The sequence below is a fragment of the Gymnoscopelus microlampas genome, assembly GCF_963454915.1.
Source record: "Gymnoscopelus microlampas genome assembly, chromosome: 5".
In the NCBI taxonomy this organism is placed as follows: Eukaryota; Metazoa; Chordata; class Actinopteri; order Myctophiformes; family Myctophidae; genus Gymnoscopelus; species Gymnoscopelus microlampas.
The window spans coordinates 13,960,483-13,976,010 of record NC_139942.1 but is presented as its reverse complement, the minus strand read 5'-3'; the positions used below and the strand labels follow the sequence as shown (position 1 = coordinate 13,976,010).

The window sequence follows — 15,528 nt, the reverse complement described above, 5'->3', positions numbered from 1 at the left end:
TGTTTTGAAGAAAATTCAAAATGGCGGAAAATCTATCCTGACGCAAATGGGCGTGGCCTATATGGGAAGATGCGTCGTGACCCAAGGAATCCAGGGAAAAAGAAATTTTGATTTTACGACCTACGGTTCAAGAGTTACAGGCCAAAAGGTAAAGGGGGCTGTTATAGCGCCACCATGTGGCCGACTGGTGTGATTCTTTTCATAATAATTTCGCAAAAAACTATTAACCTCCCCACCAAATCTTGTAACTGTAGCCCTTACGGTTTCCGAGAAAAAAATACTTGAATGGGAGTTTTTGCAATTCCCATTAAAGTGGATGGGGAAATTTAATGCAGAAATAAATCAATATCAAAAAATCTATCCTGACGCATGGGGAGATGCGTAGTGACCCAAGGAATCCAGGTGAAAAGAAATTTTGATTTTAGGACCTACGGTTCAAGAGTTACGGGCCAAAACGTAAAGGGGGCTGTTATAGCGCCACCATGAGGCCGAATGGTGTGATATTTTTTTCAATAATTTCGGACTTAATTATAAATTATCCCTCCAAATCTGATAACTCTAGCTGTTAAGGTTTCTGAGAAAAAAATACTTGAATTTGAGTTTTTTCACTTTTACATTAAAGTGGATGGGGAAATTTAATGCACTAATAAATTAATATCAATTAAACTATTCAACCAATCTCTTAGCCCTATACACGCGCACGATTCCCGATTTAGACGGTCATTTTGATATATGGCACAACATTAGGGGATAAAAACTGTGGGAGGAGATGCGCTCTAAAGTATTGTTTATCTATAAATAAAGAAATAAAGAAATAAAGAAATAAAGTGTATAGAGTACTATAGTCTGGTTGCCCTGTTGGGCAACCACACTAATAATTCATCCAATCAGGAGAGAGAATTCATCAGCTTCAATTTGATAGTGTCCTGATTCCAAATATGTCTGCTCAATTTTGTTTTTGTTTGTTTCATTATTTCCACTTTGTTATGCTGTATCTTAAACAGGTTCGCTCTTCTGGTTGTATGGAATTGGTATCCCGACCAGAAAATGTATCTTCTGTCCACACTAGAGCTGGAGACACTCCCGTTACTGAACAAACACTCTATAGCAATGTGTGCTGTACACTGCTCTCAGATCAGATTTAAAAGCAGCAATGTGGTTCATAAACAGACCTATGGCCAGGCCGTACACTGATCTAAGATCATATTTAAAAGCATTGCTGTGGTTCATAAACAGACCTATGGCCAGGCCGTCGCTGAAGTTGTGCAGTCCGTCTCCCATGATGACCATCCAGGCCAGCGTGGCGACTCCAGCCTGCTGGAAGTGCTGCTGGTTGTACTGCTGGTGGTGGCTGTGGCTGTGAGGGTGGTGGTTCTGTGAGGGGTGACCACAAGGTTAATATAGTGCATAAAACTAACCACAGAATCAAAACTACAATATTAAAGTAATTAAAACATTTGAAATGAATAAAATAAACTGTATTGTGTGTTTACAAAACTAACTAAAACAAACTCAAATCATAGAGAAAATGTCAGTTTTAGTCTTTGTCAATATTTCGTACATATTGGGCGTAAGATTTTGGGTGGAAAGTTTTAAGCCCCGTTGTCGTTGTGAGCTTGTAGATCTGCTATGTTTGCAGTTTTTTTCTGAGCTTGCTGAATCTCGCCATTGACTAATCCCTATTACGAAAAGCAAACGCTAAAACTAACATTAAAAACTAAACTAAAACTCCGCTTTTTCCACAAAATAAATTAATAAAATAAACCAGAAATCCCGCTTTAAAATCTAATAAAAGCTAAAACTTTTTGAAAAATTGAAAACCAAACAATATGTATAAAAACTAATGAAAAATGCTAAACTATAATAATAACCTGAGAGTGGTGGTGGTGCAGGATGTGGTGGTAGTCGTGGTGATGGTGGTGGGCGGGCCCCGCCGCGGGCCCCACCGTGTCGTGGAAGTGGGAGTGGCACTTGTTCTCGCAGTCCTCCCCCGTGTAGGCGGGGCCGCCGCTCGCCCCGCCGGCGGCGCCGGACGACCCCGCCCCCGGCGGGCGGGGCGGAGCCAGCATCACCTGCTCCTCCTCGGCGACGCTCGCTCCGTCTGCGTCGTGGAGGCAGGTCACCGAGGCGTCACCGTTGATCTCCACGTCTGGGGGGGGGGTCCATTACAACATAATAGGTTCAGAACCATTAGAATAACTCTTATTTACAATCAACATCATTAGCATTTTAACCACTTTCAACCTGGCGTCCCTATTTTGGGACGTGTCTGTCGTCTATCTCTATCTTATGTCCAATATGTCCTAAGGGGTCCGCAGAGTTACTACAGGGGGTCCTCCAAATCTTTGTGTGATAGGAGCTCACAACGCCTCGCGTTGGGAGGCGTTGTGAGCTTGTGTATGAAGATATCTATGAAATCTATGAAAAGGTTTAATGTGCAACACAATTGTACAATATGCAGTGGGGGTCCCTGCTTTATCTCTCTCTCAGCTAAGGGGTCCTTGGCCTGAAAAACATTGAAGACCCCTGCTCTAAACCCTTCATCATTATTAATATCATGACTGTACCTTCAGTATGCTTGAGGTCGTTCTCCTCCAGTGCTGGAAGCTTCTCCGGATCTCCTTTGTCATTCTTCTACAACGGAAGACAATTAAACCTCATGAACATCTCTCAACATCTTATGCTCATATATTTAAAGAATATATACACGAATATGTAGGGCTGGGCAATTAACTGAAAATGTATTGAAACCGATATTGAGAAGTTGAACCAATAACCGACCTAACCAAATAATCAAGAATCAAGATTTGTTTGATCATTATTTTCTCTTAAATAGCAAAGAATCAACACGAAAAAAAACAAACAGGAAAATAGTACATCTACAAGCTGTGATCTTGTAGATCTGCTGCGGGTGGAAACCTCATACTGTATGTCTATCTATATAGAGATAAAGTTTCAGCTCTGACAACAGCGATATATTCACTCATATTAGGAATATCTACAAGCTCACATGGCGTCCTGACGTGACGTGGTGTGAGCTTGTAAACTGACTATTCGTCACACAGCAAAGTACATAGTGCTTAAGCGGTTGACATGACCGTCACTGTGAGCAGAGCAGACTGAAGTTGTGACCTTGTGCTTCTTGTCCTTGTACATCTTGCCCAACGTCAGGAAGTGTTCAATGAGGAACATGACGTAAACCCCCGACAGCGCCGTCAGACCCTTCCACACCCCGTCCAGACTCTCCTCGTGCTCTTCGTGAGGCGCCAGCTCCATCCCAGAATCCTCCTGGTGATGGTGCTGGTGGTGGTGACCGCCCTGGGACTGAGGGTTGCAGGGACCAACAAAAAAAAAGTTAGCGGGAAAGGCGCCGCCCCATACTAGCGCTCTGTTTCCTAAACAATAGGCTCTATGCACAGCAGCCATATTGGAAAGAAATTGGGCCTCTTCCTTACTTCCTTCACAGGTGTTACCAATGATACGAATGAAGGCTCTGTTCCATTCTGGTCAAAAATAGTCAGGGTGCTGATATTGTTGCATGTTGGCTCACTGGAAACACTCTCTCCTTTAGGGGGTTCCAAATGGCCCCTTACGGGTGTTTAACTCTGAGAGTGTACAAATGTAACCACATGGACCCGTAATTGTACACTCTAAGAGTTATGTAGGTCCTTGAAATTAAGTTTTGAGAACCACTGTGCTACACTAAATGGAACAGAGCCTTCATTAGTATCATTGTTAACACCTGTGAAGGAAGTAAGGAAGGGGCCCAAAGTTTTTCCAATATGGCTGCTGTGCATAGAGCCTATTACTGTGGCACGATATGTGGAGTTGGTACTATCATTCTAAAGCAATGTTCTTGCTGTGCGACATACAGCCAACCAGTTGAAGAAATTGCAGATTAAGGCTTTAAATAACCTTTGCTTTTATGAAATATCTGTGACCATTAGGGTTCTGAACGTGTATTCTATTGCTACTTATTATTGTAGGGCTTGGCTTTACCAGCCACAAGGGTTAGGTGTTATGCCTGGTTTACTGTATACTTGGTTGTGCGGCGTGTTGCGCACCGGAATTAGCTGATCTATAAGCTCACAACGCGCCATGCTGGGACGCATTGTGAGCTTGATGATCGCCTATTTTCGGTGCAAGACGCGCCGGACAACCAGTGCACAAGAGAAAGCCCAGTGTCAAGCCAAGAGAACGACATGCAGGCCTCTATGGAATCCAAATGATTGAAATCAGTAATGGCGACTGAGAACTTTAACCCACGCTGTTGAGACAAGGAGTAAGAAAACAATATGCCTAAGAGACACTGTCCAAGTCCAACATGACTGTCGTTAGGCTCATTAAAACAGCGGTTCTCAAACCTTTTCATGTAAAAGGACCCCCAAATGAATGTCTATTTGGCTGCAAATATTTTGTGCCAGGTAACCCCATAAAAGATGTGTTAAATCTTTCAGAAATATTAAAAAAATCGCACCCTGTGTGAAGGAAGCGGTGCCTTTGATGAGTGGCCTCCTGGTGGCGCTATAATAGGGCGGGGCGGGGCTTCAGCAATTAATGCTCGTCCCTATTGGTGGTGTAAGTCCACAAACCAAATTCGGACTGGGTGGCATGCTGCTAACTGGAGTTATGGCTGTTTAAAGCCCAGCCAATAGGAAGACAGAGGGGGCGGGGCTTACTACATTTCAGTTCGTCCCTATTGGTGGTCTGAGTCCACGTACCAAATTTGTACTCAGTAGCATGCTGTGAACTGGAGTTATGGCTGTTTAAAGCCCAGCCAATGGGAAGACAGAGGGGGCGGGGCTTATGTAATGACAGTTGGTCCCTATTGGTGGTATTAGTTGGACTTGGTGGCATATGCTGCAAACTGGAGTTATAGCTGTTTAAAGCCAGTGGCCTCCTGGTGGCGCTATAATAGGGCGGGGCGGGGCTTCAGCAATCAATGCTCGTCCCTATTGGTGGTCTAAGTCCACATACCAAATTTGGACTTGCTGGCATGCTGCGAAGTGGAGTTATAGCTGTGTAAAGCGCTGTTTAAAGCCAGTGGCCTCCTGGTGGCGCTATAATAGGGCGGGGCTTCAGCAATCAATGCTCGTCCCAATTGGTGGTGTAAGTCCACATACCAAATTTGGACTTGCTGGCATGCTGCGAACTGGAGTTATAGCTGTTTGAAGCCCGTGCTCAAACGGACATCCGGGCAAGCCAGTGGCCTCCTGGTGGCGCTATAATAGGGCGGGGCGGGGCTTCAGCAATCAATGCTCGTCCCAATTGGTGGTGTAAGTCCACATACCAAATTTGGACTTGCTGGCATGCTGCGATCTGGAGTTATAGCTGTTTGAAGCCCGTGCTCAAACGGACATCCGGGCTCAGACGGACAAACGGACATACGGACGGACATAGTCAAGACTAGAGCGGCTGGCACCGCTAAAAAGAGAGAGATCTCTGTCTCAGTGGTGCTGAAAGACGCACGCAATAGAATATATGGATAGACTGACTCTGATTATTAATTAATTTCTGACCGACAACAGCGATTTACCGTTACCGTGCTTAATAAAAAAAAGGTAACTCACGTGGGGGATGAGATGAAGGAAAGCGTCTCCACTGAGCGTGCCCACCGCCAACGCCACCAGGAAGCTGACCAGGAACTTGAAGAAGACGCGGTTCATCAGAGGGATGAGGACCACGCCCAGCAGGGACAGGAGACTGATCACTGTGATGGACACGAAGCCCCCAGCCCACGCTGCAACACACACAGGTTTGTATTACTATACTTGAGAGGACAGTGACTTCATGAATGGCATTTTAATACATTTTGCCATTTTAATCAATAAATATAGCATATCTACAAGCTCACAACAAGCTTGTAGATCAGCCATTTTTGGTAAAAACACACACACACACACACACACACACACACACACACACACACACACACACACACACACACACACACACACACACACACACACACACACACACACACACACACACACACACACACACACACACACACACACACACAGTAAAGTTGTTAGCTTAGCTAGCAAGCAGTCTTGTGAGCAGTGCTTTTTTAATTTCAAGGACCCCCAGTTAGACATGCATAAGGTAACAGACTCCCATTTGATGAGATGTTTTCAGATCTGGGACCTCAAGCCACACGGCCAAATTCAGTGTTAATTTACCCAAATAAGGGTCCATTTGGTTCCTAACTTATCGTCCATGTTGTCCTTACCAAGAGGAAACGGAAACAAATACAAATGGACCCTTGATCCTAAATATTGTCCATTTCGTTCCTGCCAACAAAAATGGAACCAAATGGACTGTTATGGACTTTTACTGGTGTCGGGTAGGATGCCTACTGGCTGACAGGTAGTACTGCCTGAAGCTCATAAAATATGCCCAATATGTCTCCCCCTGGACAAGCGGGAAATTTCCTCTATCGTTGATTCCTTTAGGATCAACAATAGATGTTTGGTCTACGACACAGGAGATCTGGGTATGAATCCCGCTGAGGACGTGAAACGTACAGATTGTAGCTTTAAATTTCACCTAAATACAGTAGAGGCAGGTCTTACCGATGCCGATGTTTTTGATGCCGTCACCGCTGAGGTGGTCACTGGTGTTGTCATGGTGATCGGAGTGGTCGTGGATACCGTGGAGACTGTGATCGTGGTGATGATGTTTATGGTCTGTGTGGGAGAGGAACAACAGAAAAGATATGACGCACATGCACACGATGTTGACATAAAATCTGTTTCAGGGATCTTGTTTTATTAAGTCATATATTAATAATTAGCTTTTGGGGACAGTTTCATTGTGTATGTGTCCTTTTTCAACATTATCTCCATATATGGTCACTATGCTCACTATGGGATGACACAATAACTTGGACGTCATTGGTACGCAGGTTTCTGAACTGACCACAGCCCACCAGTGAGACGCAGAGTCATTGTACATACATTATGGTAATTATCTTATAATGAGCATTAGTGGGGCCCAATTACATAAAGACAATATTGAAAATGGGTGATGAGTGTGGGTGAGACGAGACTTGGTGCGACATTGCATTAAGTGGCGTGAACAGGGCGACGCAAATCAAACGTCGCCCTGACCAGCTGATCAGCGTGACCAAAGTGGAGCGATTCAAGCGTTCCGTGGGTACGCACCTTAAGTCACATCCTGATTCTTAACACATTGACTGCCAGGCCCGTAGTCCTACGGGCCGTTAAATCCAACCGTTAACTGCCGTTCCCGTAGTCCTACGGGGCGGGTGTTTTCCCATGTTAAATCGTGCAGGTGCAGATTCCGGATTTTTTTTTGCACTTCCGGTTTCGAAGGGGGCGGACCGGAAACGAAATAATACTGTTTCCGGTTTTTGTCCCGCCTCCGTTTCCTGTCTAGCGATCAACTTTGGACGCCATTATCTCGGCTTGTTGTTTTTCTCTCCGCATCCCCCATTGTAACGTTTTGCTGTCGTTCTCCAAAATGGCTGGTCGGATCGCGGCACGGTTTTCAGCCTTTTGTTCCGTCGGGTCCCGTGTTTGTGTCGAACCAAATGAACGCGTTGGCAGTGGATGTGTTAAGCATTCAGAAATACCCCTCAGTTGCTTAATATTACAACTTCAACATCTTAGCCAGTCTCACTGCAGTACCGGCCCCTACATTGAAATTAGATTTCACAGCAGGTGGAGGTCTCTGATCACCTGCAGCTACGGGAGACTACATTCATATAGCACTGTATGTGTACATAGCATTAGAAGATTAAGCCTGCATTGTGAGAGCATTAGAAGATTAAGCCTGCATGGTGAGAGGTATAAACTCACAATACCATTTAGTATGCGATTATCAAGGCGCAATCATTTCAGGTGCGTACCTCACATATACTCAGTTACAGTGCCAGGAGACCGTTAACTAAAAGTTATGATTCAGAGGTTTCTGTTGAGAGCCAACTCCATTTTAACAGAAAGATCAAAGACAGCAGTTTAGCATTTCTATGGTAAACACACGCTGGAGCGCTCCTGTTCCTAGTGCCACACATCGCGTTTAAGTGCAGGTCTTTGATCGAAACCTTGCATTCTTGAATAGAAGTTTCTTCTTTTATTAAACAAGTGAATACAGTGTCTATTCTTTGATCTGCTCCACCAATGTACCAGACTTCTGATTACAGGTAAGCTTCAAGAACAATTTAACCACTTGAACCCCAGCAATCATATTCAGGGGGAAACCTTAGCCAAAAATAGCCGATCTAAAAGCTCACAACGCGTCGCAAGACGATGCATTGTGAGCTTGTAGATCTGCTATTTTTGGCTAAGACATATGGTATAGACGGGGGGGAAAAGCGGTCCTAGTAGAGAGCCAACTCAGGTCGAGTTTACTAAGTCAAGAGGGTTTTAAGTGTGCTAAACACAAAAAAAAACACAATTTGGGGGCATCTTTGTGAGGTCAAGTGGAGTGGACAGACCTTTCCCCGTGGGTTCAGGCTGCTCGCCGTGTACCAGACACGACTTGGTGTCTATTTGGTTGAGGAGGGCTGGACACAGGAAGCTGAAGTCACTGAGGGACAGGACGATCTCCTTGGACATGCCGTGGGACATCAGGATGGTGGACGCATTCATGCACTGAGGGGGGGGGAAACAATATAAACCATGCTTCACATTATTATAATGTGTTGCTGTCGGGCAGAAACCTAGTACGTATGTCCATATTTCACCTTTTTATGTTTTTGTTTTTCCGTAAATCAATTCCCTACTTTGTTGTACATGAGTGGCACACGAAAGTAGCGATAATGGCTGTACTACAATCTACTGCCTGTGGGTTTTATAAATATTTAACTAATGAAGATTATTAACTCATTCAGTGCCCAGCTTATTTATGGAATTTTGGCTCTGAGTCCCACAGCCAAAATTCATTGTAAAAAAAAAGTGCCGAGGAGGAGCCGAGATACAGCCTTTTTCAGTAAGGTACTTTTTAAAAAGGTTTAAGTACTATATTCTGATAGTAATCATTGCTACAGAGCGTTTGTTCGGTCACAGGGGTCTCTCCAGCTCTTTAGTCAACAGAATATACGTACATTTTCAGGTAGGTGACAACATTTAAGCCAATCAGGAGAGAGCACTGAAAATGCATTTTCTGTTTAATAAAGAGCTGGAGAGACATGGGAGACTCATTTTACTGAACAAACACTATAGCAATGAGTACTATCAGAATATAGAGCTATTAAACACTTATTTTAACCAAAGAAAATCACTTACCCTACTTTTAAAAGCACGGTTGATGTATGATTTAAATTTGATCATTTGCTTTCATAACAATGTTAGTACAGTTTCATGGAATTATAAATGTTTACCTCGGTGGAGTTCAGCTCCTGGTCGTGACTTCCGTTGTGCAGAGCCTCGTGGTCAGCGTGGTCGTGATTTCCGTGGTCGTCGTGGAATCCGTCCAGGTCCCCGTCCCCCAAGGCCGCCCCTCCCGTCACGTCCAGGGCGTCCCTGCGGCGCCGGCGGTGCTGATGGGGCGGGTGCGGGTGGGTGCTGTAGCCGGGGGTGGTGCTGAGCTCCTGGGCCTCCGTGGTGCTGCTGGTCCTCTTGTCGTACAGGTTGTAGCGGACGTCGGGGTTCTCCGCTTTCTTCCCCGGAGCCACAGCGTCCTCCTGCACGGGAGCCTGAGCGGTCGGAACAATTGGAAGGAAAACAAAAACATGAATTAACCTTCCATTTCGCAACAGGGAGACAGGAGCATGTTTCAAAAAGACACATACCATTAGATTTTCAGGTTGCTACGCGGCCTTCAAGTCTTAGTCCCATATTGCGCTGATCAGAGCAATGATCACTGCATTATGGCCATTTGAACACTGCTCCTGGGGGGCCTGGCAGGACCCCTGTGGGCCATTTGGCCCTTGCACCAGTGCGCCAATCCCACCATGTGCGTTCCCACGTGTGACTATCCTGATGGCAGTCCCCTGAATCCACAAGTAGGTCCTCATGGACCTACTTGTGGATTATACCAGGGTCAGTCTACTTTATGTGGATTATGCAGTCGACACACACTGACATTTTGCACCTTAATCCCATGTATAACGCACTGACTTTTGTCTTTTATTGTGCTTTTTTTTCTAAGCACCTAAACTAACGTCCATAAGTATATCATGCACAGTATACATTGCTGCTATGCTCAGGCACCTTTTATATCTTACAGTATCTCAGGTACTAGTGTAAATATGTAGATAACTTGTTTTTTTTGTTCTCTTGTTTGATCTCCTTTTCCACTTGCCCCCTCCCCCCCTTCTTCCTCCCCTTCTTTCTATGGAAATAGCGTTACGATGGGAACTAAGCACAAAAACTAATTTCTGATTCTGACAGTTGTAGCCTTAATGAAACGTTTTGAGCTCTTGGGGCCCTGGTGAGTAAAGGGGGTGTAAAAAAGCACCTTGGGGGTCTTGGGGGAGAACTTCCCGGGCTCCGAGGCATTGTCGCGGCTGTGTTTCTGGCGGTGCGTGTCGTTGTTGCCGTGGTGATGCTGATGGTGAAAGGCGTGATGGTGGTGATGGTGGTGATGGTGCAGGTGGTGGTCGTGGGGGGTTTCCTGGCCGGGCTGCTCGTGGTGTTGAACCATGACCTTCCTGATGCGGTCCAGACCCACGCTGTGCAGCAGCCGCCTCAGACCCGCCAGGGAGATGGAGCCGTTCTCACCGTACCTGTTGGGAAGTCAAAGGGCTCACATCAGTGATTGATTGATTGATTTCATATTGTATTGGCATTCTTTTTAAGTACAGGAGTACATCAAATTAAAAAACGCCAAATGGATGAGGCACAAAAAAAAGCCAAAAGGTGTGTTTACGTTGTGGAAACATTCACACAACTGGACAAACAAAGACACAAAATATAAAATATTAAAATACGCAGTTTCAAAACAATTCATGAAAATAAAAAGGTGGTAGCCAATTATTTTTTTTACCCCTTTTTCTCCCGAATTTAGTTGTTTTACCAATTGATTCCTCCCCACACACATATCTGTGTTGTCACTGCCGTCGTATCCTACTGACTCACCTGCCAGTGACGAGCCCCCACCAGGAGGACATAGAGCCTTTGTCCTACTCCTCCTGCCCAACACTCCCCGCTGACAGGTGCCGCCCCAGCCCGTAGCAGTACGTGCAATGACCTTTACCACCCTCCCCGCCCGGCTTCCCTTCCCCAGAACACGGGCCAATTGTGTTCGTGTAGACGCTCGACAATCCACCACGGTGGATTCGAACCCACAACCTCCGTGGTGGTGGGCAGGGACATTACCACAGTGAGCTTTAAACTTTAAAGGGGAATAAAAACATGTAAAATAGCCAATCTATAAGCTCACAACACGTCAGCTATTTTCAAAGCATAAAACAGGGCATGAGAGGTTAATCCATTCGCTGATTTTAATAATCGTAATCCGAGGCAAACCTTTGAAATAATCGTGATATTATTTTTTTTAACTCATATCGCCATGCCAAGCCCCCTTTTTCTTGTTTGTCCACAGCAGGCACCAACCGAACGGTTGAATGCCAAGCCCCCCTTCTCTTGTTTGTCCACAGCAGGCACCAACCTACCGGTTGAATAACGCCTGCAGGTGTTGTCGCTGAGTGTTCTCTGCCTTCTGGCCGTCCACCACTGCAGAAACCGTCTCCACTGCCCCCATCCCCACCTCCGATGGGTCGGTGGTCCTCAGGGTTGTAGCAGTAGTATAAGCACTACCACTGCTGTTCAGGCATGGTAAGAAAAGTGCAAAGAGGTACAGCTGGGCCACAGATCTCCTTGTTCTCTCCATCATCCTTTGGATAAAGAAACAAAAAAATAATAATAATTTTACTTGACAATTAATTGTCATATGAAAAATTGCGATTATTATTAACTATTTAATTGTGTTTTTAACGTTGAACATTGGAACATAATGAATAAAAATGACATTCCTGCTTTTAGGCTACGTAAACAAAAGTTGCACAGGGCAGAAATGACAAATAACTTATTAATAAGTATACAATCATTAGTGGAAATAGCCGATCACAATCAGTGGAAATAGACACTCACAAGCTCACAATTTGTGAGCTTGTAGATCTGCTATTTCCAGAAAATGTTTGAAAATATATGTTTCAACATGGAAACGATTATGATGGTTACGCAAAATAATTGCAATTATCTCAACTAATTGTGATTAGGCAATTATGTAATAATTGTTCCAGCAGCGTCGGGCAGTGTTTACAGTCAAGATCAAACCAAGCAAACACACAATGTTGGACGAGTACGTTCTGAACACCTGATGCACACTGTGAATATCTGAACTAGGTATGATGTGATGACAAAATATACAACTATCAAAATAAGGAACTGATTAATGAAAGGCTTATGTACTATACTGATCGAACTATCACTGTTTCAGTAATGCAACCTTTAGGAGCAGAAAAAATACAACATTTAATCAAATACCAGACAATATCATCTACTCTTGTATCATCACAATATCCATATTTCTGTATAGAGCCACACTAGCTCTATCGGTTGTTAGTGGATAAATGAATCAATGAATCCACAGTAATGTAACTGAAACCAACTTGTGTTTGACTGAATTATGGTGTTTGACTGAATTATGGTTAACTTGAGTTTATGTTTTAACACAGTCCTCATGTCACTGTCAATATTTTACCAACCACTTGTTTTTTTTAAGATTCTAACCCAACCTCCAAATGATGACTGGTAGCATGTCACAGAGTACAGTACAGCAGATAAGCCTAGCAGCTGCTGGAGTACACATAATCTGTCAGCATTTTGGCAGGTGGTGATTAAAATATTTTTCACAAAGCTTAGGTCCAGCCAGGTTGTCTACAGTTCTGTTAACCACTTAAAGACCTACATGTCATGTTACTTGCCAGTTGCCACAGACATAGGCGATCTACAAACTCGCATTGTGAGCTTGTAGATCTGCTATTTTCACTATTGCAAATAATAAGAAAATTGCTAATAATACAAATAATAAGAAAATTGCCTATAACAGGCCCAAATATCTCAATGTGCTATAAGAGTAATCTAAGGACACCTGTTTGTTTACTGCAATGTGCTCATTTGTGAATAATCTCACCTTTTGACTTCTGAACTTGTGATTTATGTTGACTAACAAGCTAAATGTAGCCTATATTTGACCAAAGCAATCAGCAAGTCTCTCTCTCTCTCCCTCTCTGCAAAATATAAATGTACAATACTGTAAATGTATATGCCTATAGACCAATTATTTGTTTACTAACATTGAGCCTGGACGCACAGGTGATTGTTTCACGCAATCAATTCCCAACCTGTTTCGGGGTGCACTGGTTTCAGCACACCCCAACCCCCTCTTGTGTGTGTTGGCTAGTGAGACGCGTCCTAACGAGACCTGATATAATGGGTTTCGTTGCGCGCATACTGGCTGCACGCAGCCAGTATGACGTCGTCTGTTAAGGGGTCTATAAGAAGAAATAAAGATGTTGGCAGAGCTGATGCTGATGTGATGCTGATCAGCTGTAGAAGGTAAAATTCTCTTAAAAATACACTGAAACATGGTGGGCCTGCTGTTAAAGAAAATAGTATAAAAACTTTGATGGTAGAAGTTAGCCTAAGTATACCCTAGACTAGTAGAGATGAAACCCAATGATGTAGCTTGTAGCCCAATAAATCTTTCTCTCTCTCTTCTGCATCTTCACAACAGCACAGACAGGATGGCTTTGGGCCTAGTGTGTGGCCATGATGACACCGGCCTGTCTGGCGTTTATTAACCATTTTATCATGAACAACGTTCAGTAACGACATTAAAACAACCATAAGAACAACACCAGCAACAGGACATGTTTGTGTTTATAAACAGCGCTATGGAGCGCCAGCAGCACGCTGCTTCGGTGCACTCTGCACTAGGAGTTAATGTGCCGTGTGCATAAGAGAGGGAAGCTTCAAACACACCCGGTGTCACGACCACATTGGTGACCAGTGCAATTGCGTGACTTGAGTCTCGCTGTTTGCCCGTTTCCGCACATCCGCGATTTTCCACTCAGATTCTAGATATGAAAAGCTAGAAATTGTGGGTAATTATATGAAATATGCATTGTCTTCTAAGACACTGTATTTAAATACTGTCAAGATTACATTTAAGCACAAAGAAGAAAGATGTTCGGCACTCAGACTGAAGACAATTGTGAATTTGTGACGATTGATAGGCTACCTTTTCCAATTTGCTTGGGTTAACAGACCAAATAAATGTAGAAGTATTCCTTTAATCTTTCACCTTAAGCAGCCATCTGACATTTAAGGACCAAAAAGTAAACATGGTTGATAGTTACCGACGAAGACAGATACAAATAAATAACTCCCAACAGTAAATATAGCCAATAAGCCAAAGAAACAGTGCACTCTGGCCAAAGAAACATGGAAACAGTGCCCTGGCCTCTGTCGTCACGGAATTCTACAAGTCTCCATATGCGGTGCAACCGCTGCCACTGCCGGGGCAGACGGTGGCGTGCTACCGCCGGGGACTGTTCGTTAACCAGTGGTGAGCATTAAGATGAGAGCAGGTGAAATAACATGACAATAACGTCCAGTGGACGCTCACTCACGCGCTGTCGTGTTCCTCTTCTATTCCGGCAGAACAGCGTTATAACGCCGTTAATGTCTCCCGTTCACTCCCTGTCTGCCGATGCAGGCTAACTGCTACTGTTGTAGCTTCCTTGAAGAAGAAGGGAAGTGCTCGCATCCCATTGTGCGGACGGATGATGACGCTGTGATTGGCTGGCTGGTGGTTGTCAGGCAACCACTGTGGTTCTCAAACTGATTATGTATTTGGCCATGTACCCCCATGTTAGTTGAATGTTCTTCTAGCTAGGGACCCCCATACGAGTTTTTTTGTTTAAATGATTCTAAATTTTCGAATACACGAAGTGTAAAATAGGGTTATAGTGGTGTGCATTTCGCAGGACCCCCTGCAAAATGCATTTTGAGAACCAACACTGCAGGGCATTCTAGGAACTCTTGTTGATTGCGACCGTAGGTCGCATTTACTATAGAAACCTGCTCCAGGTGTCCGTCCGTCACCCCGTCCCTCACACACGTCCCGTCACACTTTTGCCCTGCTCATATCTCCGCACCCGTTGCCCCGATCCATGCCAGATTTTGCACACACACTCCTTACCTGCCAAACTACACCCTCCAAGGACCCCCGGAGCTCCAGGGACCCCCAGCTGCCTCGGGGACCCCCAAGTGTAAAAAATGAGCACATGTGGACAAATTACCAAATGACCACCCCAACGGGGCTGCTCACGGGGCATTCCCGGGGACCACCCACTCCTGGTGCTCCAGAACGGATGCAAAAGTGGTGGCGCCCCCAGTGGAGGACCCCCTGCCACTGCAGCTCACATAAAATGCCGTAACTCGGGCTAGGAGCGTCCGGGAGAGCCGCGGCCGGTACCTATTCGTCCGCCAAGGCAACGCGGACACCCCACCCCTAATTTCTCACATGGCCCTCTTCTAGCGCCACCTTCAG

At 44.8% G+C, this 15,528-nt stretch overlaps 1 protein-coding gene across 5 annotated transcripts in view; it reads right to left on the bottom strand.

Annotated features, from left to right (window-relative positions):
• slc39a6 (solute carrier family 39 member 6) overlaps window positions 1-14,722 on the bottom strand; it is a 67,161-nt gene extending 52,439 nt beyond the window's left edge. For all 5 annotated transcript variants that reach the window (XR_014600845.1, XR_014600846.1, XR_014600847.1 and 2 more), the window contains exons 1-11: window positions 14,606-14,722; window positions 11,582-11,803; window positions 10,426-10,693; window positions 9,347-9,661; window positions 8,462-8,618; window positions 6,576-6,689; window positions 5,571-5,740; window positions 3,133-3,324; window positions 2,568-2,634; window positions 1,872-2,149; window positions 1,239-1,374 (exon numbers count right to left, since the gene is read on the bottom strand). Coding sequence is in view for 1 of the 5 variants with exons in the window: in XM_084058419.1 (XP_083914545.1) it covers window positions 1,239-1,374; window positions 1,872-2,149; window positions 2,568-2,634; window positions 3,133-3,324; window positions 5,571-5,740; window positions 6,576-6,689; window positions 8,462-8,618; window positions 9,347-9,661; window positions 10,426-10,693; window positions 11,582-11,802 (1,918 nt within the window). In the remaining 4 variants the exon portion in view is untranslated. The remainder of the gene's footprint in view (window positions 1-1,238; window positions 1,375-1,871; window positions 2,150-2,567; window positions 2,635-3,132; window positions 3,325-5,570; window positions 5,741-6,575; window positions 6,690-8,461; window positions 8,619-9,346; window positions 9,662-10,425; window positions 10,694-11,581; window positions 11,804-14,605) is intronic.
• Between the last annotated feature and the right edge of the window lie 806 nt (window positions 14,723-15,528).